Source organism: Macaca mulatta, chromosome 18, assembly GCF_049350105.2.
Source record: "Macaca mulatta isolate MMU2019108-1 chromosome 18, T2T-MMU8v2.0, whole genome shotgun sequence".
Classification (NCBI taxonomy): Eukaryota; Metazoa; Chordata; class Mammalia; order Primates; family Cercopithecidae; genus Macaca; species Macaca mulatta.
The window spans coordinates 1,471,705-1,497,034 of record NC_133423.1 but is presented as its reverse complement, the minus strand read 5'-3'; the positions used below and the strand labels follow the sequence as shown (position 1 = coordinate 1,497,034).

General features: G+C 53.5%; 1 protein-coding gene across 13 annotated transcripts in view; it reads left to right on the top strand.

The window, feature by feature from the left end:
* NFATC1 (nuclear factor of activated T cells 1) overlaps positions 1–25,330 on the top strand; it is a 130,305-nt gene that overhangs the window by 85,252 nt on the left and 19,723 nt on the right. For 9 of the 13 annotated variants that reach the window (XM_077974869.1, XM_077974864.1, XM_028838228.2 and 6 more), the window contains one exon: positions 3,883–4,572. In XM_077974869.1, the coding sequence (XP_077830995.1) occupies positions 3,883–4,572 (690 nt within the window). The remainder of the gene's footprint in view (positions 1–3,882; positions 4,573–25,330) is intronic. The other 4 variants (XM_077974873.1, XM_077974871.1, XM_028838229.2 and 1 more) reach the window with 1 other exon arrangement.

The window sequence follows — 25,330 nt, the reverse complement described above, 5'->3', positions numbered from 1 at the left end:
CCTCTCAAAGGCACAGGCCTGAGTTCACAGAGACCACTGGCCGAGCCCTGCCTCTGGGGCTCCCCACCGTCTGGCTTTGTCGTGGACTCGTCATCTGTGGATTTACCACATGCTTGAAGCTGGAACGGCAGGAAGGGGCAGTTCCTGAGGCCCAGCTGCCTCCGCAGAGTTGGTGGGGAGGCCATGGCCTGAGGCCAAAATGCGTCCCCTGGATGAAAATGACCCCAGCCCTGTGGTCTCCAGACAGTGGCTAGAGCCCCACCCTCCACAGGCACCGCCTCCCACCGCCCCTTCAAAAAGGTGTTGCAGCCCACGGCCCAGATATTCGACTTTCTAATATAAAGTGAGGCCTGTAGGGTTTCCCAATCAACATGAGGGCGCCTTCTCCTCCACAGCCCCCCGACTTGCACAGGCAGTCCTGGGGCTCTGCCCCATCCATGACCCCTCAGCTGAAGAGGATAGCCCCAGAGGCGGCCACATTCAGGTGGCTGGAGGCAGGAACTTCCCCCAGCGCTGCCAGGGTCTGTGCACCTCCTTCAGCCCCAACTAAGGAGAGCGTGCGGGGCTGAGAGCACGCAGACCCTCGTGCGCCAGGCGTGAGCGTTGTCTTCAGATGGGACCAAGCGGGCCTCACTGTTGTGACAACTGAATGTGACGTCTGGGGTGTAATTCCAGCCCTGACCTGGTTCCGGGGTGTAATTCCAGCGTGCCCTGGTTCCTGGGGTGTAATTCCAGCCCTGACCTGGTTCCAGGGTGTAATTCCAGCGTGCCCCGGTTCCTGGGGTGTAATTCCAGCGTGCCCCGGTTCCGGGGGTGTAATTCCAGCGTGCCCCGGTTCCTGGGGTGTAATTCCAGCCCTGACCTGGTTCCGGGGTGTAATTCCAGCGTGTCCCGGTTCCTGGGGTGTAATTCCAGCGTGCCCCGGTTCCGGGGGTGTAATTCCAGCGTGCCCCGGTTCCGGGGGTGTAATTCCAGCGTGCCCCGGTTCCAGGGGTGTAATTCCAGCGTGCCCCGGTTCCTGGGGTGTAATTCCAGCGTGCCCCGGTTCCTGGGGTGTAATTCCAGCGTGCCCCGGTTCCGGGGGTGTAATTCCAGCGTGCCCCGGTTCCTGGGGTGTAATTCCAGCCCTGACCTGGTTCCGGGGTGTAATTCTAGCGTGCCCTGGTTCCTGGGGTGTAATTCCAGCCCTGACCTGGTTCCGGGGTGTAATTCCAGCGTGTCCCGGTTCCTGGGGTGTAATTCCAGCGTGCCCCGGTTCCGGGGGTATAATTCCAGCATAACCCGGTTCCGGGGGTGTAATTCCAGCGTGCCCCGGTTCCGGGGGTGTAATTCCAGTCCTGACCCGGTTCCTGGGGTGTAATTCCAGTCCTGACCCGGTTCCTGGGGTGTAATTCCAGCGTGACCCGGTTCTGGGGGTGTAATTCCAGCATGCCCCAGTTCCTGGGGTGTAATTCCAGCGTGCCCCGGTTCCTGGGGTGTAATTCCAGTGTGCCCCGGTTCCTGGGGTGTAATTCCAGTGTGCCCCGGTTCCGGGGGTGTAATTCCAGCGTGCCCCGGTTCCGGGGGTGTAATTCCAGCATGCCCCGGTTCCTGGGGTGTAATTCCAGCGTGACCCGGTTCCTGGGGTGTAATTCCAGCGTGACCCGGTTCCGGGGGTGTAATTCCAGTCCTGACCCGGTTCCGGGGTGTAATTCCAGCGTGACCCCAGCGGCGATTGCAGGACGGGGTGGCTGACGAGGCTGGGGGAGCGCACCTGTTCCCCCTCCCCTGCCCTGGGCACCACTGTAGAGGCAGCCCCTGGCCTCTTCCTCCAAGCTTGACAGCTCAGGCCGCACTCCCCGCATTCTCTGTGGCTGGACGTGCCCCGGGCCAAAGGCTGGGGACGCCTGGGCTATGGAGCCCCAGGAATGCCTGGCAGGACCCTCAGCAGAGTGTGGCTTTATGGGCCCTGGTCAGTGAGCTGCAGGCTCTGTCCTGGGAAGGCCTTGTAATCACGATTACCCTGTGATTTTCTTCCTGCCTCCTGGACGTCAGCACCTCCTGGTCACCCACCCCATCTAAAACCTCAGCCTCTCTACTCAGTGTGCAGGGCGGACACTTTAAACCTCAGCCTCCCTACTCAGTGTGCAGGGTGGACGCTTTAAACCTCGGCCTCCCTACGCAGTGTGCAGGGAGGACAGTTTAAACCTCGGTCTCCCTACTCAGTGTGCAGGGCGGACACTTTAAACCTGGGCCTCCCTACTCAGTATGCAGGGCGGACAGTTTAAACCTGGGCCTCCCTAGGCAGTGTGCAGGGCAGATGATAGAAAGATTTGAATGAGTGAATGAAAGTAGGGACTTGAAAAGTGAGCACAAAAGCAACAAAATGCAGCAACTCCACTGGGAATCCCTGGGTGGAAAGCTCTGGTTGACTTCCTTCGGACTCAGAGGCTGGTGAGGTTCTACAGCCGGGAACGGCCCATATGGGTCAGTTCCTGTGATGCCTGCAGTGTGGCGGGAAGGTGCCTTGGCTACACAGATGACTCGCCCCTGGGCTAATCAATCGCCGGGACCTGTGGTGGGAGCTGCAGGGGAGGCTGCACTAGCACAGGTGCTCCCATATCCCGAGCTGCCGGAAAATGCCGTCTCCATCGGTTGTAGCTGCTGGTGGACTCGTGGGCACCCAGCTGTGGTGGGGAACAGCTGCATGGACTCGCAGGCTCAAGCCCGGGGCTAAATATTTTCTCTCGAATTGGAGATGCTTTTGTTTACTGCAGGAGGCTGCTGGACCTTCTGCAGCGGCAAGTGTTGGCACCAGGAGCCTGTGTGCCGGTTTTGGGGGCCACACATAGGCCCCAGGTGGTGATGGGAGGGGAGTTTCCCTCCCTGTGGCCGACCCTGCTGCCAAACAGGATCCACACAGCATTTGCCCAGAGCAGCGCTGCACGTCTGTTAGGAATTTGCGTGCACCATTGCGAGAGCTTTAGAGCCACTGAGCCGTCTGATGTCTCCTCTAAGTAGCACGAGAGACCTAAGACCAGCAGAAAAACAGCAACCGCAGGAATGCCGGCCAGGACCGCCTCGCTGCTCCCGCTGACTGCACGCCTGCCTGCTTTCTTCCCAACACCCCTGCAGAAGCAGGCACAAAGGCTGGGGTGGGCGCAGGCCGGGAGCCGGTGTCGGTTCTGGCCCAGGCCTGGCGGAGTGACCTTGGGGACCCGGTGCCTGACCTGTAGGCTCCTCCCCACAGCCCTAGACTTCTAGGGAGGGCTGGGTGGGAGAAAGCTCTAGAAACTCAGGAGCCCCCTGTTTCGTCCAAGGCTGCCAGGTCACGGCCTCCGCACAGCCCATCGCTTTAGAAGGGGAATCCGGAGGACCGTGGAGGCGGTCCAGCCTCCACGACAGTGTTTTTCTTTCGCAGTGACGGACGGCTTCTCTCCTGGAGCAGTCATTCCCTTTTGCAGTTGGATTTTTACTGACTCCTGAAAGCCGTCTTGTGTATTCGAGTTTACCAAATGTGCAGACATTTATCAAACCGAGTGTTGGGAGCAGAAATGCCGTCGTGCCTCCAAGTTGAAATTTTCGCTTTGATTCCTGCGAATCCACAGGCCCCTGGGTCCAGGGCTCCCACCGCAGTTTGCAAGTGGACTTTCATAGCACATTAGTGCTGCGGGAGAGTCCAAGGAAAACAGTCCTCGCCAGTATTAGAAGCAGCTGCGACTCTCGGCCGATGACTCACACCTTTTTTTTTTAATGGGGTGGGAGAACCAGGCAGGAGACAGAGGGACCCAGTCAGGGCCCTGTCGGTTTTGCGGAGGGTGTCCCAGCCACAAGCCTGCCTGATCATACTCATCTGCAAATCTGCAACTGGTGTTTATTTAACTTCTCTTTTCCTTCTCACAGTTCCAATGATAAAAACAGAACCCACGGATGATTATGAGCCTGCTCCAAACTGTGGGCCGGTGAGCCAGGGGTTAAGTCCTCTCCCAAGACCATACTACAGCCAGCAGCTCGCGATGCCACCTGACCCCAGCTCCTGCCTCGTGGCCGGCTTCCCGCCCTGTCCGCAGAGAAGCACCCTGATGCCAGCAGCCCCCGGCGCGAGCCCCAAGCTCCACGACCTTTCTCCCGCCGCCTACACCAAGGGCGTCACCAGCCCGGGCCACTGCCACCTCGGACTCCCGCAGCCGGCCGGAGAGGCCCCCGCCGTCCAGGACGTGCCCAGGCCAGTGGCCACGCACCCCGGCTCGCCCGGGCAGCCGCCCCCGGCCCTGCTGCCGCAGCAGGTGAGTGTGCCTCCAAGCAGTAGCTGCCCCCCCGGTCTCGAACACTCACTCTGCCCCAGCAGCCCCTCTCCTCCACTCCCGCCCGCCGCCCAAGAGCTGACCTGCCTGCAGCCCTGCAGCCCAGCGTGCCCGCCCGCCACGGGCCGCCCGCAGCACCCGCCGCCCACGGTCCGCAGGGATGAGTCTCCGGCCGCCCAGCCACGGCTGCTGCCCGAGGCGTGTGAGGACAGTAGTCCTAATTTGGCCCCTATTCCTGTAACGGTCAAGCAAGAGCCTGAAGAGTTGGACCAGTTGTACCTGGATGACGGTGAGTGCCCGTGGCCATGCAGATGTGGTCTCGGCCTGGCATGGCGGCGTGAGCTCACGGAGGGGCCGTGTGCGTGCTGCAAGTGTGGCACGTGTGGAAGTGCACCGAGGCCCTGGGTTGGGTGTGGGGTGCGTCCTCCTGATATAAAGTGCCCCCGTGTGGTGCCATGGCATCAGTGCCAACTGGGGTGCCCGCCGTGAGATCGGCTCCAGTGATCACGCGTGGGGCCCCTGGCGGGTCCCGGGCTGCAGACCCTCCTACAAGACTGTCCCGGGGTCTAAGGCTCACGTTGGGTGCCCAGGTTTGCTTCTGCAGCTGAACGTGGAGCCACGCGGCTCAGGCTCAAAGCCCTGACCTGGAGGGGGTGGAGGGGGACCGGCCCTGACCTGGAGGGGTGGAGGGGGACCGGCGTGCGCAGTCGGGGCATCCTGGGTGCTGCCTGGGTCCTGTGAATGGCTTGTAGACAACAGCTTAGCCGAAGTGATGAGCACGTTACCCTGTGCCGTTCTGTAAACACTTCTAACTGCCACGGCATCCTTGCCAGGAGCTCGGGGGACGGCCGTGACACCGGGGGCCCTAGACTGTGCCTTCAGGCCCCAGGCGCAGGGTCTTCCCCGTCCAGCCCCTGGGCTCGCACAGCGCGGAGACGCACCCAACACCACGCACCCGGGCTTGTTTGGGAAGGAAGTGGCCTCACGTCTGTAGCCAGGCGAGTGGTGTGGGGAGCCCTGAGCGCTCAGGCCTTTCTGTGAGGGGTGGTGACCGAAGGCGCCGTGGCGTTCTTGGCGAGTGACCGAAGGCGCCGTGGCATTCTTGGCGAGTGTTTACATCTCAAGGCGCAGCCCAACTTGCTTGCTCTGTGATCAGGGACACGCCCGCGGCCGTGGGGACCACGCGTTAGAGGGCGGTTCAGCTCATGTTTTCTGGCCCACTCCCTGCCCCGTGGTTTGGGGTCCAGGTGAGCCTCGGCCTTCTGGGGAGGGGGCGGCATCAGCCCCTCCTGACCTGGGGGCAGGGACTCCCGGGCGTCGGGGGCTCAGTTTCCATCTGCTGGGAAGGGAGTGAGGCCTCCCTGCTGTTTCCTGACGGGAGGCTACAAGCTTTTTGAGGAGAATGCATGCAAATATTTTAGCCCCAAAAGCATGAAGCTCTTGAGTCCGCAGCCCTGGTGCGTGTGTGTGTGTGTGTGTGTGTATGTGTGTGTGTGTGTGTATATGTGTGTGTGTGTTGAGCTTGCGGTCGTGCGTTCCATGGAGCCCGAGCCCTCATCGTCCGTTTTTGCGGGAGTGTGTCCCATCAGATCAGGAGGCTGTTGCCTCCCTGGGGCTGTCCCTCGGAGCCACACACTGGAGGCCTGTGGCTGCCCCCGGCCACTCTCTGGAGGTTTATGATGACTGTGGGGCGGGGCCAGGACAATGTTCCGTGTCCTGTGCCGATGTCGTTCTGAAGTTCTGTCTGACCTGCCTGCTGTCCTCCTTGTCCCCCGCGAGGTCAGCTGGAGCTCCGCGTGGGGCCCGTGTCCCTGCTCTGCTGCCTGTGTCCCTGCTCTGCTGCCTCCTGGGCACAGATGGACTCTGCCTTCCTCCCCAGCCCCTGCACAAGGTGGACGCTGGCATCCATGCGTCCAGCCCCTCACCTGTGTCCGTGCCTCCAGCCCCTCACCCCTGCATCTGTGCCTCCAGCCCCTCACCCCTGCGTCCGTGCCTCCAGCCCCTCACCCCTGCGTCCGTGCCTCCAGCCCCTCACCCCTGCTTTGTCTCACGTGGTGCCACGTGGTCCCGAGGTGGCTGGGAGATGCTGAGAAGTTCTCTTCCCACCCGCCACGCCTTGTCCCAGCTGTGACCCCCCGGCCCTGGGCTCCCACATCTGGGCAGTTCCCGCAGGCCCAGGTGGGAAGCAGGTGCCCTGGGGCTCACGTGTGGCTTTATGGCAAGGGGAGAGTTTGGGGTGGGACTTGGGGTGGGTGAGCCAGGGAAGTGCTGGGGACTGGGACGTATTCTGCATCAACACAGCAGGCAGGGGACTGTTGACCCACATGGTGCTCAGGTGAGATCATCCCTTTACCCAACCCGTGACTGCCAAAGCCTCACCAGGTCGCCCGGGCCCCTCTGGCCGTGGTCCTAGAGGTCAAAGCTACGTGAGCCAGGCCTCGCCTTGGGCCTGGCGGGCCACAGAGGGTGGGCTGCTGTGTTGCTGCGTGCACAGGCTGGGGATGTTGGAGCCGCATGGGTGAGGGTGTGACCCCGCCCTGGCCTACCTGACCGTGCGTGGAAATGGAGGGGTCGGGACGGGGGAGGGGGTTGCATGGACGACTCCCCGATACATGGAAGGGCTGAGGCCAGAGTGCATCTGCCGTGCCGCTGGGCCTGGCCTGCGGCTCCTCTGAGGGTGCCCGATGCCACATTCCCGTTGGGGCCTCTCCTGACCGCCAGTGGGACCCTGGAGCCCAAGATTCGCCAGCTGTAAAGCAGTTGCTCACGCCCCTTTTAAGAAAGTTTCTGTCCCGGAGTCCTGCCGTCGGGACACTTGAGGACAGCCTCTCCCCGCAGGGTGAGCTCAGTTCCCAGCAGGCCTCTCTCCCCATTTTCCCCACTCTATTGCCGTGGTGATCGTCCCCAAACTCGGATCTAAATGGGTCACGTCCTGTTCAAAAGACCCAGGGGTTTCTGTGTTGCCAGAGCAGAGATGGCCTTGGAGTCTGGCTCCAGCCTCCCCCACCCCAGCCCACGAACCACAATCATCTCGTACACGCACGTCTCATCAGGCTCAAGGCCGGTCCTGGGACCTTGAGCACAGTCCCCGAGTGCCAGCCCTGCACGCTGTTCTGGGCACAATTTCTGAGTCCTGCGTTCATTGTTTCCATAACCCGGGACCAGCCACACACAAGCTTTTGGGGTTAGCCTATGGCGCTAGGCGGTGCTACTTTGGGCGTCAGGGTTGGGATGGCGGTTCAGATACCTGTGCAGACACCTCCCTATGATGTGGCAAATGTGTGCAGGTAACGTCGTCCATTTCGTCTCCACCTGTGAGGTCCCTTCATGCCCAGCCAGGACCACAGCAGTTAAGGCTTTGGGCAGCTGGAAGCAGTGTCAGCCGTGGCCTGATCTGCCCCCGCGGGCAGACAGCCCCTCTCAGTCCTTCACAGGCGGGCGGGGCGCGTGGCAGAGGAAGTCCACGGGCAGGCGGGCGGGGCGCGTGGCAGAGGAAGTCCACAGGCGGGCGGGGCGTGTGGCAGAGGAAGTTCTGCTCACAGTGTATGTCAAGGGGAGGGGAGGGGAGAGTCCTGGGGGCTGAGGGGGTGCAGGCGGGTGGTCCCTGGTGCAGGCCTGACATTGCTGCCGCCCTGGGAGACAGGCACCAGGCCGTGGGCTCCAGGTTCCTCCTGAGCACCCAGGGGCAGGTCCACCCACTCTAGACACCTGCCCCTCCCCAGTGAGAAGAGCAGATTCAAATGTTTATTGCTGTGTTGGAGTGGATGGAGCCTTCACTGAGAATGACACAGGCCAAGCTGTTTCCCGTGTCCTGGGTGGACGGGGCTGTGGACAGGGCACTTCCTGTCCTTGTGAGAAGATGGCTGGAGCGTCCCCCCAAGATGGCCGGGAAGGGTCCCGGGTCAAGGTTGAGTCTGGGTCGGTCACTCCCTTGCAGATGACCTCCGGCTTGCCCTCGGTCCCTGGAACCTGGAACCCACACCCCAGGCTCACAAACACCATGACATAAACGAGGTCGGGGCCCAGGTTGTGTTGGGAAAGCCTCACGCAGGGCGAAGACCTGAATTGTGAGGTGAAACCCTGAGTCCCCCAGACCCCAGGAAGCTCCACGGAAATGCAGGGGTCCACGTAGGGGCCATCTCGATGGGGGACAGTGGGAGAGGGAGGCGGGCTGGGGTGAATGTGGGTAGTGCTGGTTTAGTATTAATATATATTTTGTCTAATTTCACGTCCCCTAAGAGAATCGGGCACCTCAGCAGCCACCCTGGGGCTCAGTCACTGGCTTAGAAAGCGGGCAAGCGTGACCTGGAGTTGGGGGGCAGAGAAGGGTGGGGAGCACAGGGCCCCCCGACCAAGGGACGATCTCAGCACCCGGAGAAGGAGCAGAGACAGGAGACAGGAACAACCACGAACCCAGGTCAGAAGTCGGTGCCGTGCGCGCCAGGCGTCCTCAGCACGTGCCGTGCGCGCCAGGCGTCCTCAGCACGTGCCGTGCGTGCCAGGCGTCCTCAGCAGGTGGAAATTGTCTCTGTCTTTGTTCGTTTACACAACAGGGACAGAGCGAAAAGCTGGGGTTGGAGCAAACTGGAGAGAAATAAGACTGTGTGGTGGGGACGAGACTCAGACACCTCTGACTATCTGTAAATGGGCCTATGGGACAGAAGGCAGGGGACCTCCTGGCCAGCCCCAAGCCCTGTGGAGTGCCTGTGGCAGGACGTGGGCATGGCAGGTGCCAGAAGCAGTGCCGGGTCCACGTCTCCAGCCTCCCTGGCTTCCCTTCTGCGTTCCGCCGGCCTCGCCGCCGCCTCCAGAGCCAACAGCCTGGCGTGGGGCGCCGATTGAGTCTCCAGCCCTCTGCGAACCAAGCCGTGGTGGATCGCAGAGCTGCGTGCAGGGCTTAGAAAGCGGGGAGACAGGCCAGCGCCTGGGATGTCCTCGTGGGGCCGGGGACCCAGCCCTGGCCCCTGGGCGCCCAGCCGTGGTTGAGAGGCTTCCCTCTGCCTGACCAGAATCAGAGCTGTGGGTCCGTGAACTGAGTCACTTTAGGGTTTTGCTGCTTCACGTGAACAGCTGTACAGAGGCAGCCAGGCGCAATCCAGGCTTCTCACACACCATGACGCTGACGAGGGCCTGCCCCTGGGGACGTAGAAAGAACTTATTCTGTGCGTACGGGTTTTGCGTTTGTTTTGTTTGGGTTTTGATTTTGTTTAAATAATAGAATAGTGTCCAGTTGCAGAGTCTGGGTGGAGGGGGTCCACAGTGTCCTCATTTGCATCCCTGAGGGGTCTGAGGAGGGCAGTTCACAACGGACCCTCCTCTGTGGCAGCCTCTGCTTGGCCGCAGGAACCTGAGGGTCATGCACAGCCCACGTCCTGTGTGTCTCAAGGAATTCAAGCCTCAAAATGAAAAATTAGGCTGGGCGTAGCGGCTCACACCTGTAATCCCAGCACTTTGGGAGACCGAGATGGGTGGATCACCTGAGATCAGGAGTTCAAGACCAGCCTGGTCAACATGGTAGAACCCTGTCTCTACTAAAAATACACAAATTAGCTGGGTGTGGTGGTGCACACCTGTAATCCCGGCTGCTTGGGAGACTGAGGCAGGAGAATCACTCAAACCCGGGAGATGGAGGTTGCAGTGAGCTGAGATCTCACCACTGCACTCCAGCCTGGGTGACAGAGCGAGACACTATTAAAAAAAAACAAAACAGGCCGGGCATGGTGGCTCACGCCTGTAATCCCAGCACTTTGGGAGGCCGAGGCAGGCGGATCACAAGGTCAGGAGATCGAGACCATCCTGGCGAACACGGTGAAACCCCGTCTCTACTAAAAATACAAAAAATTAGCCGGGCGTGGTGGCGGGCTCCTGTAGTCCCAGCTACTCAGGAGGCTGAGGCAGGAGAATGGCGTGAACCCGGGAGGCAGAGCTTGCAGTGAGCCGAGATCACGCCGCTGCACTCCAGCCTGGGCAACAGAGTGAGACTTTGTCTCAAAAAAAAAAAAAAAAAAAAAAAATGAATCCAGCTTTTATATATATATATATGATTTCTTTGCTTTCCAGTCCTTTCTACTCACAAGTTTTGTTTCAGAAGTGCTTGACCGTAAATAAATTCCAATAATGAGGTCGTCTTTGTGTCTTCCCAAGATTGAGCTTTCCCCTCAGACTTCTCAAGCATGGCCGAGCCACAGAGCTTCATTTTTTAAACAGTAGTTTTCTGTATCTTGCATTATTTTAAATGTTGATTTGAAAAAATGCCACAGAGCTCTGTGTGGCTCCTTTTCCAATGTGATTTCCACGCATTCCGCGTCATGGAGAAGGGCCGTGAGGAGGCTCCACGGGGAACGGACTCTCGGTGAATTACACATTAGCGTGGGCAGCTCTGTGTCACACGCTGCAGCATTGAGAGCATCTGTGGGGCCCATCTTCTGAAATGGAGGCGCTCGGGGCTCACTGTGGTGCCCACGGGTCTGTGCCGCTGAAGTGGGCACCCTCCCTCAAGCCTCGTGAGGGAAGCGGCCGTCCCTCGGTGTGGGGCTGGTCTGCCGCAGGCGCCTCCCTGTGTCACCTGGACGGCCACACGGCCTCTGCCACAATCGGCCCTTTCAGTCCCTCAGAAGCACTTGGGTTTAAAAAGTCTCGATGTCATTAAAACAACAAGCAGGTAGACGAGGCGGCCAGAGCGTGTCTGCCGCAGTCTGGGCTGTGAACTGGCCCCTCACCTGCCCCTCCTCCTGAGCCCGAGCTGCTCCAGAGAGAACAAAAAGCTCTCCTCATGGAAAGTTTTACTAACCTGGCCCAGCGCCCAGGTCTGAGGCCTTCCCCGCGGCTGAGGATGATTGAAAGGGTCTGTGTGCCGCGATCAAACACGCAGCGTCGTTAACGTTGCAGACGTCGGCTACCGCGTGATGGATGGAGCAGTGAACTCAGCCGTGCAAATCATTCATTAGGGTCAGTGCCTGGTGCCTTGGGACTGCTGCGTGGGGGTTTCGAGGCATAAAAATCGCACCGCACACCCCCCAGAGGGAGCCTGCTGTCAGCGGGGCGGGCCGGGCCAGGCTGCGGAACGGGCTCTCCAGAGGCCGCTGAAGAGGCAGCTCCCCAACGCCAGGAGCCTGTCCAGCCCCAGGCCCAGAGCTGCTTCCTCAGGGAGCCGACCCTGTGACGTGCCCGAGGTGAGGCAGCCACCAGAGGCCGCATCCAAACCTGTGCGCCAGGCAGCGTGTGGTCCAAGGCACAGAGGTTGACTCACGTGTTTCAGTTCCTCTCTAGAAAACGCTCCCACCTGGTCTCAGCCAGCAAGCGCGAGGGATGGTGAGAAAGTTGAGAGCGGGCACACGCCCCCCATGAACCTGGTACAGCCAGGGGAAGGCGAGAGCGGGCACACGCCCCCCATGAACCTGGTACAGCCAGGGGAAGGCGAGAGCGGGCACACGCCCCCCATGAACCTGGTACAGCCAGGGGAAGGCGAGAGCGGGCACACGCCCCCCATGAACCTGGTACAGCCGGGGGAAGGCGAGAGCGGGCACACGCCCCCCATGAACCTGGTACGGCCGGGGGAAGGCGAGAGCAGGCACATGCCCCGCATTACCCTGGCACGGCCAGGGGAGCACGGAGCCCATGGCTGGAGAACCCTGGGGCAGCTGCAGTGGCAAGTGTGCCCTTTCAGGAAACGGGGGCAAGGATGGTGCTGAGATGGGCACTGAACAAAGCTCTAAAAACGGGCTGAGTGGGCCGTGCTCATACTGTGTGGGTGCTGCCACAGGTCTCCCGCCCTGGTGTGCAGGCTGTGAGGCCGCAGTGCCTCCGTCCTTCCCTGAGGTGGGCATGGGAGAGAAGAGAGGTGCACACTCCTGTGAGCTGCCCACAGGCTGCTCCTCGGGGCCTGTGAGGTTCTGGGCACTTTTTAAAATTGCCTGAAGATACTCACTGTGGACACAGAATGCTTTGAATTCTACACTGTTTAGAATGGAAATATCAGTCTACGGTCCAATTATGTATACTTGGAAGGGAAATTTGGCGGTATCGTTTTCAGCTATTAACCTTCTGCCTTTGACTTCTCGAAAGTGGGTCTTAGCTTGTTTCGGCGTTAAGCGGAGAGCTGTCTGAAGTCAGTAACCGGAGGGAGGGACATAGGGACGAGGTGGAAGGAAGCAAGAGGGAAGAGCTGGGAAGATTTCATGGAACTTGGATGATGAGCGCTGTTTAGATCTATTTTGTGCCAAAGAAAATGCACGGCCAGTGGCAGCAAAGAGACCAAGCCCTGATGTTGAGCCGCGACTGCACGTCTGGGCGGCGTGGGGCGTGTTTGCAACGTCTCTGTCATCTTGCTTAGGCAAGCCGTGAACGGTAGTAAGGCTTTCGCGAGTGTGCCGTGAACGGTAGTAAGGCTTTCGCGAGTGTGCCGTGAACGGTAGTAAGGCTTTCGCGAGTGTGCCGTGAACGGTAGTAAGGCTTTCGCGAGTGTGCCGTGAACGGTAGTAAGGCTTTCGCGAGTGTGCCGTGAACGGTAGTAAGGCTTTCGCGAGTGTGCCGTGAACGGTAGTAAGGCTTTCGCGAGTGTGCCGTGAACGGTAGTAAGGCTTTCGCGAGTGTGCCGTGAACGGTAGTAAGGCTTTCGCGAGTGTGCCGTGAACGGTAGTAAGGCTTTCGCGAGTGTGCCGTGAACGGTAGTAAGGCTTTTGCGAGTGTGCCGTGAACGGTAGTAAGGTGTTCGCGAGTGTGTTATTGTAACGCTGTGTTTTTCTTGTGTAGATGCACTGTTTTCCTCCTACAAATGGGGCCAAACTTTACAGAAACATTTTAAGTGTCATTGTCACCATTTCAAATCAAGTTGCCTGGCCTCCTGCTACTGCCGTACGTTCTCTCTTCCTACTGCGTAGACATTTCAAAGAGCTTCCTTATTTAAGAATCAGTGTTCTTTATAGACACGCTTAGATCTGAGCCAGCACGTCACACTGCTGTGCTGTGGCACCACAGCGTGAAGCCATGAGCAAGGTATTTAAAAGCATAACAGCCACGTTGAGCTCCCAGAGGCCAACAGCCCGTCAGAGGGAGAGAGGTGGCCGGGGCAGTGGAGGGCTCTGCCCATGGCTATCAGACAGCCGTGTTCTTGCCAGAGCAGCCAGGGCCAGGCCGCTAAGCTGGGCACTTGGCTCTCCCTGGAGCTCGAGCACGGGCACGTTCAGGTGATCTTCCTGATAGCGAAGTGTGTTTCTGCGCGTGGACTCCTGAGGAGCAGCGAGGAACTGACTCACACATTCCACCAAGCCCAGGCTAGAAAGAGAGGACAGTCGGAACCATAGTGTTCTCTTCCTATCGATGCTGAGAGAGTCACTCCTGAGGTCACACATCCTTGCCAGCAAACAGAAGACCCGGATAGCAATCCTAGGGCTTGTCCTGGATGTGTAGCCTTTGTACATTCCAAAGTGACCTTTTACACATCTTCTCCTGTGTGTGTTCAGCCTTAGAACGGCCCTGTGGGCAGGCAGAAATGCCGGTACTCACCACCCCCCTTCCCCAGGGGGAAGCCGAGGTCAGAGAGATGCCGCTGGACTTGCTCCAAGCCAGTCGATGAGGCAGAACCAGGAGTGCCCTAACCCCAGCACCAAGGCCCACATGCTGTCATGGGTCCCAGTTCTGCCGCTGAGTATTTTCTTCCCACTAGAGAGAGGTGATGAGCAGATTTCTGCTCAGAACTCCTAACATCCAAGTATGAGTTGGCTTTGCAAGCCAAACGGGAGCATGGTGTCTGCTTTTCTTCAGAGAATTTGACTGTTCGCTAAGGCATGTTTCCGTAAGAAGGACTGGAGAGGAGCAGGCCTTCTGAACTGCTGGAGAGCATCTTGAATCAGCTCTTGCCCAAAGCAACAAAAATACAGCAACAATGTCAAATCAACCAAGAGGACAGAACAAATGCAGACGTTCACTCAAGGAACGTGGCCCCAGGGGGAAGAACAGGATGGCGGTGTCTTCACTTGGGGCCGCTCCACCCCTGCTCCAGCCCTGAGGCGCACAGCCGTGGAAAGCCAGTGACAGCACAGACCTTGGAGGAACTGGGCTCTGTTGAAAACCCCATCCCAGGATGCAGTCCACATGTGGACTGGTCACGGAGCTCCTGGAAAAGGCCCGTCCCCAGGCACAGTCACCGTTGGCTGCAGTCGGGATCGTGGGAGCTGCCCCAAGGCTGTGATCACCATTGAAGCAAACGAGCCTGACCAGACCAGGTGGCCCCCGGGGACTTTGAAAAACCTTGGAGATTCCCAGGGACCTGGAAGACGGCACGTGTGAAAATGGAGGTGTGACGGCTTCACAACAGAGATAGCCATGGCCACTCTCCTCTGGCTGATCTCAAAACTCCACCAAGCAGAAGTGAAAGCTAAAGCTACCTGTGGCTGGGAGGCAGGTCCTGGCACACAGGTTTCATGACTAGAGGGAGGAGACTGGTTTCATGGCTCAAGGATTTAAGGAAACCTCCTGTCTGGTAACAGCAGGCCATTAAACGCTGCTAACCTGAGGGTGATCCCTAGGCAGCCTGGCTTAAAGACAGAGACAAGATTTTAAAACAGAACAGAAAACTCAGTGTCCGCATACTGCAAGGAATACAACATCTAGATAACTAGTCTGGGAAACTCATGAATCACATAAGCAACAACAAGGAGACGGGGAAGCCAAGAAACAATTCCTATTTGGAGGGGGATGGGGGGAATCTTATTTCAGAGTCGCTGCAATGCATTGCCTGTCATCTGCAGTTATAAACCAAAAAATTACAGTACATGCAAAGAAACATGAAAACATGTCCCATCCACAGGAAGAAAAATCCGTAGCCCCTAAGAGGGCTCAAGTATTAAACCAGCAAAGCTTTTAAATCAGCTGCAATGAATACGCTGAAAGAACTAAAAGAAATTATATTTAAAGAATTACAGGGAAGTATGGCAAATATGTCTCACCAGATAGAGAATATCAATAATGAGACCTTTTATTTTAAAAAGAGCCAAATAGAAATTACAGGGTTGAAAATTATAAGAACTGAAATGAAAAATGCATTAGAGAGGCTGAACAACATATATGAACTGGCAGAGAAGAAGAATCAACAAACTTAAAAATCAACAGATGATTTAGACTGAGGAACAGAAGAAAGAATCAATAACAATGAACAAAGCCTCAGAGCATGTGGGACACCATAAACACTCGTGGTAATGAGTTACAGAAAGAGAGAGACGATTAGAAAAAATACATGAAGAAATAATGGCCCCAAACTTCCTAAATTTGATGGAAAACATTATTCAGTGCATCCAGAAGGTTAACAAAATTCAAGTAGGATAAATTAAAAGCATTTAATTTAATTTGGATAAATTAAAAGCAGTTCACTCATAGACACAAACCAAACTGTTGAAAGTCAGAGAGAGACAATCCCAAAAGCAGTCAGAGAAAAACAGCTTCTCGGTACATGGAATGCTGAGTAAGATTAACAGCTAGCTTACCATTCCAAATCGTGGATGTCAGAGGACAGTGGCATAGCGTATTCAAAATGCTGAAAGAAAACAACTGTCAACCAAGAATTCTATGTCTAGTAAAAATCACCTTTCGAGATGAGAAACAAAGCTGTGCTCAGATAAACAAGACACACAGAATTGTTGCCAATAGTCCTGAACTACAGCAAATATTAAAGGGAGTCCTTCAGGGTGAGGTAAAAAGCACTGGTGAGAGTAATTACATAGGTTAATTAAAAAGACAGTACAAACATGTTTTAAACTTTTCTTCTCTGAACTGATTTAAAAGGAAACTGCATAAGACACAATTGCAAACCTGTGCTGATAATAATGTGCTTATAACCATTTGTGTGACAGTAGCACAAAGGAAGGGGTGGGGAAGGAAGTTAGAGCAAAGCACAGTTTTTATGTATTATTAGAACTCAGTATTAATCTGAAATAGACTGTTTTGAGTAAGATGCTTATTGTAATCTCCAGAGGAACCACTAAGAAAATAATATATATGTGTGTGAGTGTATCTCTCACACACACACACACAATAAAATATCAAAAAATGCGCTTAAGTGATACACTAGAAAATATGTGTGTAACACAAAATAAGCCAGTAATGAAGGAACATAGAAACAATGACAACAGCAAAAATTACACAAGACATGTAGAGAACAAAGAGCAAAATGGAAAACATTCTACTGTATCAATAATCACGTTAAATGTCAGTGGAATAAACACGCCAATAAAAAGGTAGACGTTGTCAGACTGAATTTTGAAGACAGAATGAAACAGGATACAACCATATGCTGTCTAAAAAATACATATTTTAGATGTAAAGACACAAATAGGTTGAAAGTAAAATGAAAAAGATATTGTACAAATAGTAATCAAAAGAGATATAGAGATAATGGAAAATAAACATACTTCAGATTTAAAGACACAAATAGATTGAAAGTAAAAGGATGAAAAAGATATGCAGAGTTAATGAAGAGATTTGGAGTTAGCTACACTAATCAGACAAATTAAACTCTTAAGATGAAAATATTACTAGAAACAATGAACTGTCAGTAGTAATGTTCTATTTTATCATAAAACGTACATTGAACAGGAAGGTATAATAATTATAAACACATTTGTACATAACAGAGCTCCATAATACATGAAACAAGAACTGACAAAGGGAGAAATACATAGTTGAAAAATAATAGCTGGAGACTTCAATATATCACTCTTAATGGGTAGAAAAACTAGACAGAAAATCAAAAGGATATAAAACACTTAAGACTATCAACGAACTTTACAAGACATCTGTAGGACACTCTACAGAGTGGAGTGCACCTAGGATAGACTTCCTACTATGCCATAAAACAAGCCTTAATAAATATCAGAATATTCTGATTGCAATAGATATCAATTGAAAATCAACAGCAGATATTTCCACAAATATTTGGAAACTAAACAACACATTTCTAAATAATTCATTATGAAGTTAGAAAGTATAAGGGAAATTGAAAAATATTTTGAACTAAATGCAAATGAAAACACAACATATCAAAATTTGTGGGATGCAGGTAAGGCAGTGCTTAGAGGGAAATTTATACCTCTAAATGCCTATATGAGGAATAAGATGGATTTCAAATCAATAATCTAAGCTTTTCCCTTAAAAATGTTGAAAAAGGAGAGGAAACTAAACCCAAGGCAAGTGGAAAAAAGGAAATGCTGAGGATGAGAAGAAAAAGCAATGAAATAGAAACATGAGAAAAATCAATAAAACCAAAGTTAGTTATTCGAAAGAAACAACAAAATTGACAAAACCTTAATGAGTTTCTCTAAGGAGAAAAATTAGGAATGAAAGAGGGGACATTACTACTTACTCCTCCAAAATCAAAAGGTTATGAGGGAATACTATAACCTTATGCCAACAGATTAAACAACCTAGATAAAATGGAAACATTCTTAGACACGAATTACCTAAACTGACTCAGGAAGAAATAGAAAAGTATAATAGACCTATAGCAGGGAAATAAAATAAAGTAATAATTTAACATATTCTCACAAAGAAAAGCCCAGACCCAGAGAGCCTTACTGGTTAATTTTATTAAACATTACAAGAATAATACCAGTGCCAATACTCCACAAACTCTTCAGAAAATAAAGAAGGAACACTTCTAATACTGAGGCCAGTATAGCCCTAATACCAAAATCAAAAATATCATAAGAAAATAAACTATAGAAAAATATTCTTTATGAACACAAGAGCAAAAATCCACAACCAAATATTATCAAACTGAATCCAACAACATAAAGATTTTACACCATGACCAAGTGGGATTTATCCCATCAATGCAAGGTTGGTTTAGCATCAGAAAATGAAGTCATGTGATATACCATATTAATAGAAAAAGGACAGAAACCACATGATCATTTCAATAAATGCAAGGAAAAAAAGCATTTAACAAAATCCAACACCAACTTATGATAAAATCGCTTAACAAACTTAGAATACAAGGGAACTTCTTAACCTAATCAAAGTCATGCACAAAAACCAACTGCAACCATCACACTGAATCATCCAAGCCTGAGGACCTTCTTTTCCCCTATGATGAGGAAGGATTCAGAGATGGTCACTTTCACTGTTACTACTCAGCCTTGTACTGGAGGTTCCAGCCAGTGCAGCCAGGTAACAAACAGAAATAAAAGGCATTCAGAATGGACAGGAAGAAGTAAAACTGTCTTTATTGGAAGACAACATGATTCTATATGTACAAAATCCTGAGAAATCTGCCTACCCCCCAAAAAAAGGTAACAAAAAACCCACCATTACAACTACCAAACAAGTACAGCAAGGTTATAGGATGTGAGACCAGGGTACAAATAAATTGTATTTCCATACACAAGGAATAATCAAAAAATGAAATCAAGGCAAAATTTCTACAATAGCATTAAAAAGAATAAAATATGAATAGCTTTAAAGAAGTTAAGGACTTACACTCTGAAAATTGCAGAATGTTGCTGAGGGAAAGTTAAGATCTAAATATATGGGAGAACATTGCATGTTAATGGAACAGAAGACTCAATATTGTGAAGATGGCAACTTTCTCCAGATTGATCTGTAGAATCAGTGCAATCTCCATCAAAATTCCAGCAATTTTTCTTCTAAAATTCACAAAATGATCCTAAAATCTATATGGAGTTACAAAGACCCAGAATAGCCAAAACAATTTTGAAATCAGAGAACAAAGTTGGATGAGTTACACTTCCCAATTTCAGAACTTACTATGAAGCTATAATAATCAAGACAGTGTGGTATTGGCATAGGACACATAGATCAGTGATGCAGAATTAAAAGCCCCAAAATAATTCTTACATCTGTGGTAAATTGATTTTTTGACAAAGGCACAAAGCCCATTTCATTGGAGTAAACGACAGCCTTTTTAACAAGCGGTGCCGGGACATTTGCCACATGCAAAAAAGCACACACCATGCACTGAAAATGAACTTGATCTTGGACTAGTAGGAGGCGAAACAGTCAAACGTTTTTTGAGACAGCACGTGAGGAACTCTTCAAGACTTTGGATTAGGCAGAGGTTTCTTAGATACGACATCAAAAGCACAGCTCATAAAACAAAAACTTGATACATGGAACCCCATCAAAATTTACATTTTTTATGCTTCAAAAATACTATTAAGAAAATGAAAAGATAAGCAGTAGACTGGAGGAATATGTTTGCAAAACAGCTATCTGATAAAGGGCTTATATCCAGAATATACAAAGAACACTTACAGCTCCATGATAAGACAGAAAGCCTAATCAAAAACTGGGCAAAAGATCTGAATAGACATTTCTCCAGACAAGATATAGGAACGGATAATAAGCACATGAAAAAATACCCAACATCACTAGTTACTAGGGAATGCACATTTTAAATTTCAATAAGATACCATTTTATATCCATTCGAGTGGCTTTAGGAGATAAGATAGACAATAGCAAATTTTAGAGACCAGGAGAAATTGGACCCCTGAAGCCTCGCTGGCAGGAATGTAACGTGGTCCGGCCACTTAAGCAGTTTCTTAAAGAAATTTGTTAGAAGAAACTTGCCACGTGACTCAGCAATTCCTCTCCTAGGTATGTATCCAAGGAAACAGACACACATCCACACAAAGGCTTGCAACAACTGTTCTTCGCAGCGTTCTGCCGCCAAATATCTGAAACAACCAGGATGCCCGACACGTGGGCAAGAGAGAGGAAAGGTGGGGCTCATCCTCACCCGAGAGTGTTATTCATCCCCAAAAGGAAGGAGTACTGAACACACCAGGACACAGATGAACCTGGAAACCCTCGTGCTCCATGAAAAAAGCCACACACGAGACCACAGACTCAGTGGCTCCCTTGCACACACGCCTCAGAGACGTTGCAGGTTCAGCCTCAGACCACTGGGATACAGCCAGTATGGCAAAAGAAAGCCGCTGGAGTATGTGGCTTCCAGGGCATGTAAAAGTGACGTTCACACTGTACTGAGTCCGTTAAGTGTGCACCAGCATCACGTCTTAAAAAAGTGTTCGTCCCTGTGTGGGGTGACCAGGTGCATTGTCAGTGAGCAGTAATATTGTTACAGGAATCTTTTTCTGAGCAGTAAGTCTCAATAGTGGGCTTAAAACCTTCAGTAAACCATGCTGTGAACAGAGGTGCTGTCATCCAGGCTTTGTCGTTCCATGGGTGGTGCCCGGGCAGAGGAGATTTAGCATCATCCTTAGGGGCCTTGGGATTTTCAGGGTGGCAGATGGACACTGGATTCAACTTAAAGTCACCAGCTACATTAGCCCCTACCAAGGGGGTCAGCCTGTCCTTGGAAGCTTTGTCTCCAGCTGTGGAAGTCCTAAACGGCATCTTCCAATAGAAGGCTGTTTGGTCTGCACGGAAAATCTATTGTCTAGTGTGGCCACCTTCACCGATGGTCTCAGCCAGATCCCCTGGAGAACTTGCTGCAGCTTCTCCATCAGCACCTGCTGCTTCACCTTCGCTTTTATGGTATGGAGACAGCTTCTTGCCTTCAACCTCATGAACCAGCCTCTGCTGGCTTCAAACTTTTTTTTTCTGCAGCTTCCTCATCTCTCAGCCTTCGTAGGGCAGAGAGAGTGAGGGTCTTGGTCTGGATTAGGCTTCGGCTTAAGGGAATGTTGTGGCTGGTTTGGTCTTCTGTCCAGATCACTCGGACTTTCTCCATATCAGCAATAAGGCTGTTCTGCCCTCCTATCATCAGTGTGCTCACTGGGGCAGCGGTTTTCATTTCTGTCTGTCTACAGTTTTCCTTTGCATTCACAGTTGGACTGGCGCGGGAGGCTGAGCTGTCAGCCTGTCTCAGCTTTCGACGGGTGTTCCTCACCAAATTTAATCATTCCTACTTTTGAAGTGAGAGACGTGTGACCCTTCCTTGCCCTTGAACTTTTACTTGAACACTTGGAGGCTGTGGGTAGGGTTCTTAATTGGCCTAATGTCAGTATGGTTGTGTCTCAGGGAATAGGGAGGCCTGAGCCCTGAGAGAGAGATGGAGAATGGCTGGTCGGTGGAGTAGTCAGGACACACCCAGCTCTTATCCGTTCACTTCATCTTAGATGGGCACAGTTTGTGGCACCCCAAAACAATGACAGCAGTGACCCCCAAAGATCACAGATCCCCACAGCAGATATGAGAGCAGTGAGAAAGCTTGGCACTTCATGAGAATTATTAAAACATGACACAGAGACACAAAGTGGGCACCTGCTGTTGGAGACGGGGTGCCCGGAGACGTGCCTGGTGCAGGGTTGCCAGAGACCTCCCATTTGTGAAAAGCAGTGTCTGAAGCGCAGTGAAGCCAGGCATGCCTGTATGTGAGACGTCCACAAAAGGCGCAGCTCTGGAGGCAGGAGACGGCTGCGTGGGAGGAGGTGTGGGCGAGACCCTTGGGTGATAGAATAATTCTGGCACCTGTGGTGATGGTGGCACGACTGGGCACCTTTACGAAAAATCACTGAATTTTGTGCCCTTCTCAAGGGTGCATTCCCTGTGCGAAATGTACCTCCATAGAATGCTGTGTGTTTAGGGAGGGGCTGGGAGACCCTCAGAACGCCATGTGCTTTTAGCTTTTCTTCAAGTGAGTTTTAAGCGTTTTGTTAATGCAAGAAAATGAACTCCTTATAAAGAGTGGTTCGCTGTGGGGTCCGAGCCTGTGGCTGGTTTCAATCACCTCCTCAGCCGCAGCGTGGTGTGGGGCAGTGGCCTCGGCCGAGCAGCGGCTGTGGGCACCTGTGTGTCTGTCCCTCCCTCCATGGACAGATACTCCTGAGCTTCCCCAGCAAAGACGCTGGGACCGTGCGCCTCGTCCCCCGCATTGTCCCAACTCCGGTGACCAGGCCTCTCCCAGGGGCCCTCTGTGCCGGCCCGGCACTTGCTCTGATGTGCCCTCCCTGGGGGTGTGGGTCCGTCTGCCCTCCATGCAGCCCCTGGAGTCTCCCTTCACAGGGCTTGAGAGCTGAGTGCAGTTTCATAACGTGGTTCATCGGCCTCTGAAGATGCTCGGTGCCGGGGAACCGGGCTTGAAGCCATCATGTCCACACTCGGTCCCTGGACCACGTCCTGTAGGGAGTGTTCGGAGGAGTCTAGCTCTATTTTCAAATGGCAGTGCTCATGACAGAATTCCTCATGGGGAAGAAAAACATGTGTGCTTCCCAGTTACTTGCTGTGTTGCTTAATTAAGGCATCTCTTTAGAAACACAGACGGGAGCATGAACTTCTCAGCCACTTCCTGCCTGGCTTCTGGGTGGGTCTGTGTTGTATTACTGGAGGCCTGGGTGTGGAATTTTGAGAATCTTTTGATCCTTTTCAGTTTTAATTTTGAAACAGGGTTCTTCCTTCCTTCCAGATTACAGTGGGGACACTCACACACAGTAAGGGACAAAGAAATGTGTCCCCTTCCAAAGATCCGCCCACCAGGCCCAGACCCCTAATCAAAGCCTGATACTGGGACAATGGCCCCAGCGGCTAGGCCAGCCCTCCCCTGGTTATCACCCCGGAGCTGTGGCTGGGCTGTCTTTGTTCCCAAACGGAGCTGGTGGAGCAGGACGCTGTCGCCAGGCGCTGCGGGGAGGGGGTTATCAGCCCCTGGCCTGCTTCCCACCCCAGAGGTGAAGTCTTCGCCCCAGACAGGCCCTATCAGGCCCTCCCAGCTGCTGTTATTTTAGATATGGCAGGAAGTAGGTCCTGGAAACCGCACAGCTCCCAGCCCTTGGCAGCAGCTCGGTTCCCGAGACTGCACTCAGAGCTGGTGGCAGAGAGGGAGAAGGCACAGCAGCCTGGGCTGCAGGTTGGAGGGCTGTGCCGGGGCCGGTGGAGCCGAGCGAGCCGCCGCATAAATCAGGCAGGCATGGCTGGGAGGGTCCCCTTGGCTCCCTACAGACACAGGGTCAACCCTGTGCGGCGCTGGCTGGCTCAGCCTCTGCCGAGGGAGCCCCCGCTTCCCGGGCAGCGCCTTGAAGGCTGCGCCCCCCAAGTGGATGGGTTTGCAGTTCAGCCCAGTGTCTGTTCAGCTGGCACCGACGGGCCCAGATGTCCACCCCGGCAGCGTCTCAGCAGGCTCACAGACAAGCCCTGGGCAGGGGACAGATGTGTGGGTTCCTGGCGCACGTCCCCCGAGTCCTGGAAAGGACACGGGGGTTCTGCGCCCGCACCTGGGATGTGCTGCAAGTCAGTAAATAAGAACCTTGTCCCTCACCCTCTGAAATAGTGAATGTTAGTGACCACATTGTCTTTGTGTGAGAAGTTAGGTTTGGGGAGCTTTCGGAGGAGCTGGCCGTGGAGGGAAACGCGCCCGTCACGTGGCCGCCGTCCTGCGGGTCCCTGGGGGCCGTCGCTCTGGCCAGGCTCCCCGCAGCCGCAGTCGCCGTCAGGCAGAGGAGCCCTGTCATGTACTTTCCCTTTTCCACAGTAGCTGCTGCCAGCGGGCTGTAAACCGCCGTTTATCACTCAGATTTAAGAACCCAAACTTTAAAACAAATTAAACTCTTGTTGACATTGTAATAAAAATCAGAATGGAACTGAGCAGCTCAGTAAAAGTGAACTTCAATTATTTTTGTGGATTTCAGATTGTTTTCTGGGATTCCCAGACTCCCAGCGCAGCTGAGTTATTTCCTCTTGGCAGAGGCTGGAGAAAAAAGGTGGAGGGAGGGAGGGAGGGACAGACAGAGGGCGCCCGGCGGGAGGAAGCCTGGTCACCTGGCTGGAGGGAAGGATGGACGGACAGAGGGCGCCTGGCGGGAGGAAGCCTGGTCACCTGGCTGGAGGGAAGGAGGACGGACAGGGTGCCAGGCAGGAGGAAGCCTGGTCACCTGGCAGTTCGCTCAGCCTGACCGGCAGCCACAGGGCATGTGAGGGTTGGTGGGGGCGGATGGGCAGGTGTTTTTTATGTGTTTTAATTTAAGAAAAGAGCTCAGAAATGTTTGTCAGAGCCTGTTAATTAGGTGTTTATGCTGGATTAAAAGAAAAGTTGAAAGCACGAGTCTGACTGCCCCTCAAAAGTGCTCAAAGGCTCATAAACGCATGGAGGGCCTGAACTCCCTCCCCTCTCAGTCTTTCTCTGTGTCTCTGTCCCTCTCTCTGTCTCTGTCTCCTGGTCTGTCTGTCTCTCAGTCTGTTGCCTCTTTGTCTCCCTCCATCTCTGAATCTCTGTCTGTCTCTCCGTCTCCCTCCCTTCCTCAGTCTCTGTTTCTCTGTCCCTCTCTCTGTCTCTCCATCCATCTCTCTCTCTCCGTCTCCCTCTGTCTGTCTCTGCCCCTCGGTCTCCCTCTCCATCCCTCCGTCCCTGCCTCCCTTTCTCGCTCATCCCCGCCTTCTCTTTTGTCGCTGTGTTCACTGTGATGTCTGGTTCTTTTCAGCTTCTTTTCTCTGCTCGAGTGGACAGGGTTGTCGGTCTCCACTGCCGGGCCAGGTGTCTGTGCTTCCTGCGGTGTCTTGTACGGAAAAAGCGGAGAATTAGAGCATTGCAGAGACCCGCAGGGAAGGAAACGCCATTGCTGAGCAGTGTGATGAGCCTCCACAGAGGTGTGTGGGCTCCGGGGAGAGGGACGCGCCAGCCCCTGTGCAGTGGCAGGGCCCGTGTCCTTTCCCCGCCGTCCACTTCCTGTTCCCCTTTTCTGCACCTGTCTCTTGCTGCCTTCAAGGCGGAGCTTTGGCACCCACATATGCAGATGTCCACCGTGCCTGCTGGACGCCAGCTCTCCACCAGCCAGAACTCACCGCCACCCACCCTGGGCTGCCAGCTGAGCCAGGACCCAGCTGCTCCCCCACGTCCCCCTTCACCGTAGGAGGAGCTGGGCCTGGGGTGTGGACAGTGGGCGGTGAGGGGGTTGGCCATGCAGAGGGTGTGGGAGGAGAGGAGAGCACGCAGATGCCGGCCTGGTGATGTTTCCTCAGATGCTCCCGCAGTGCCGTGCCGTGGTCCTCAACGTGCAATGCTCCCCTCCCCGGCAGGGCACCCCTGCTCTCAGGAGGATCTCAAAGATACCTGGCTTTCTTTTTAAGCAGTTTTGACCAC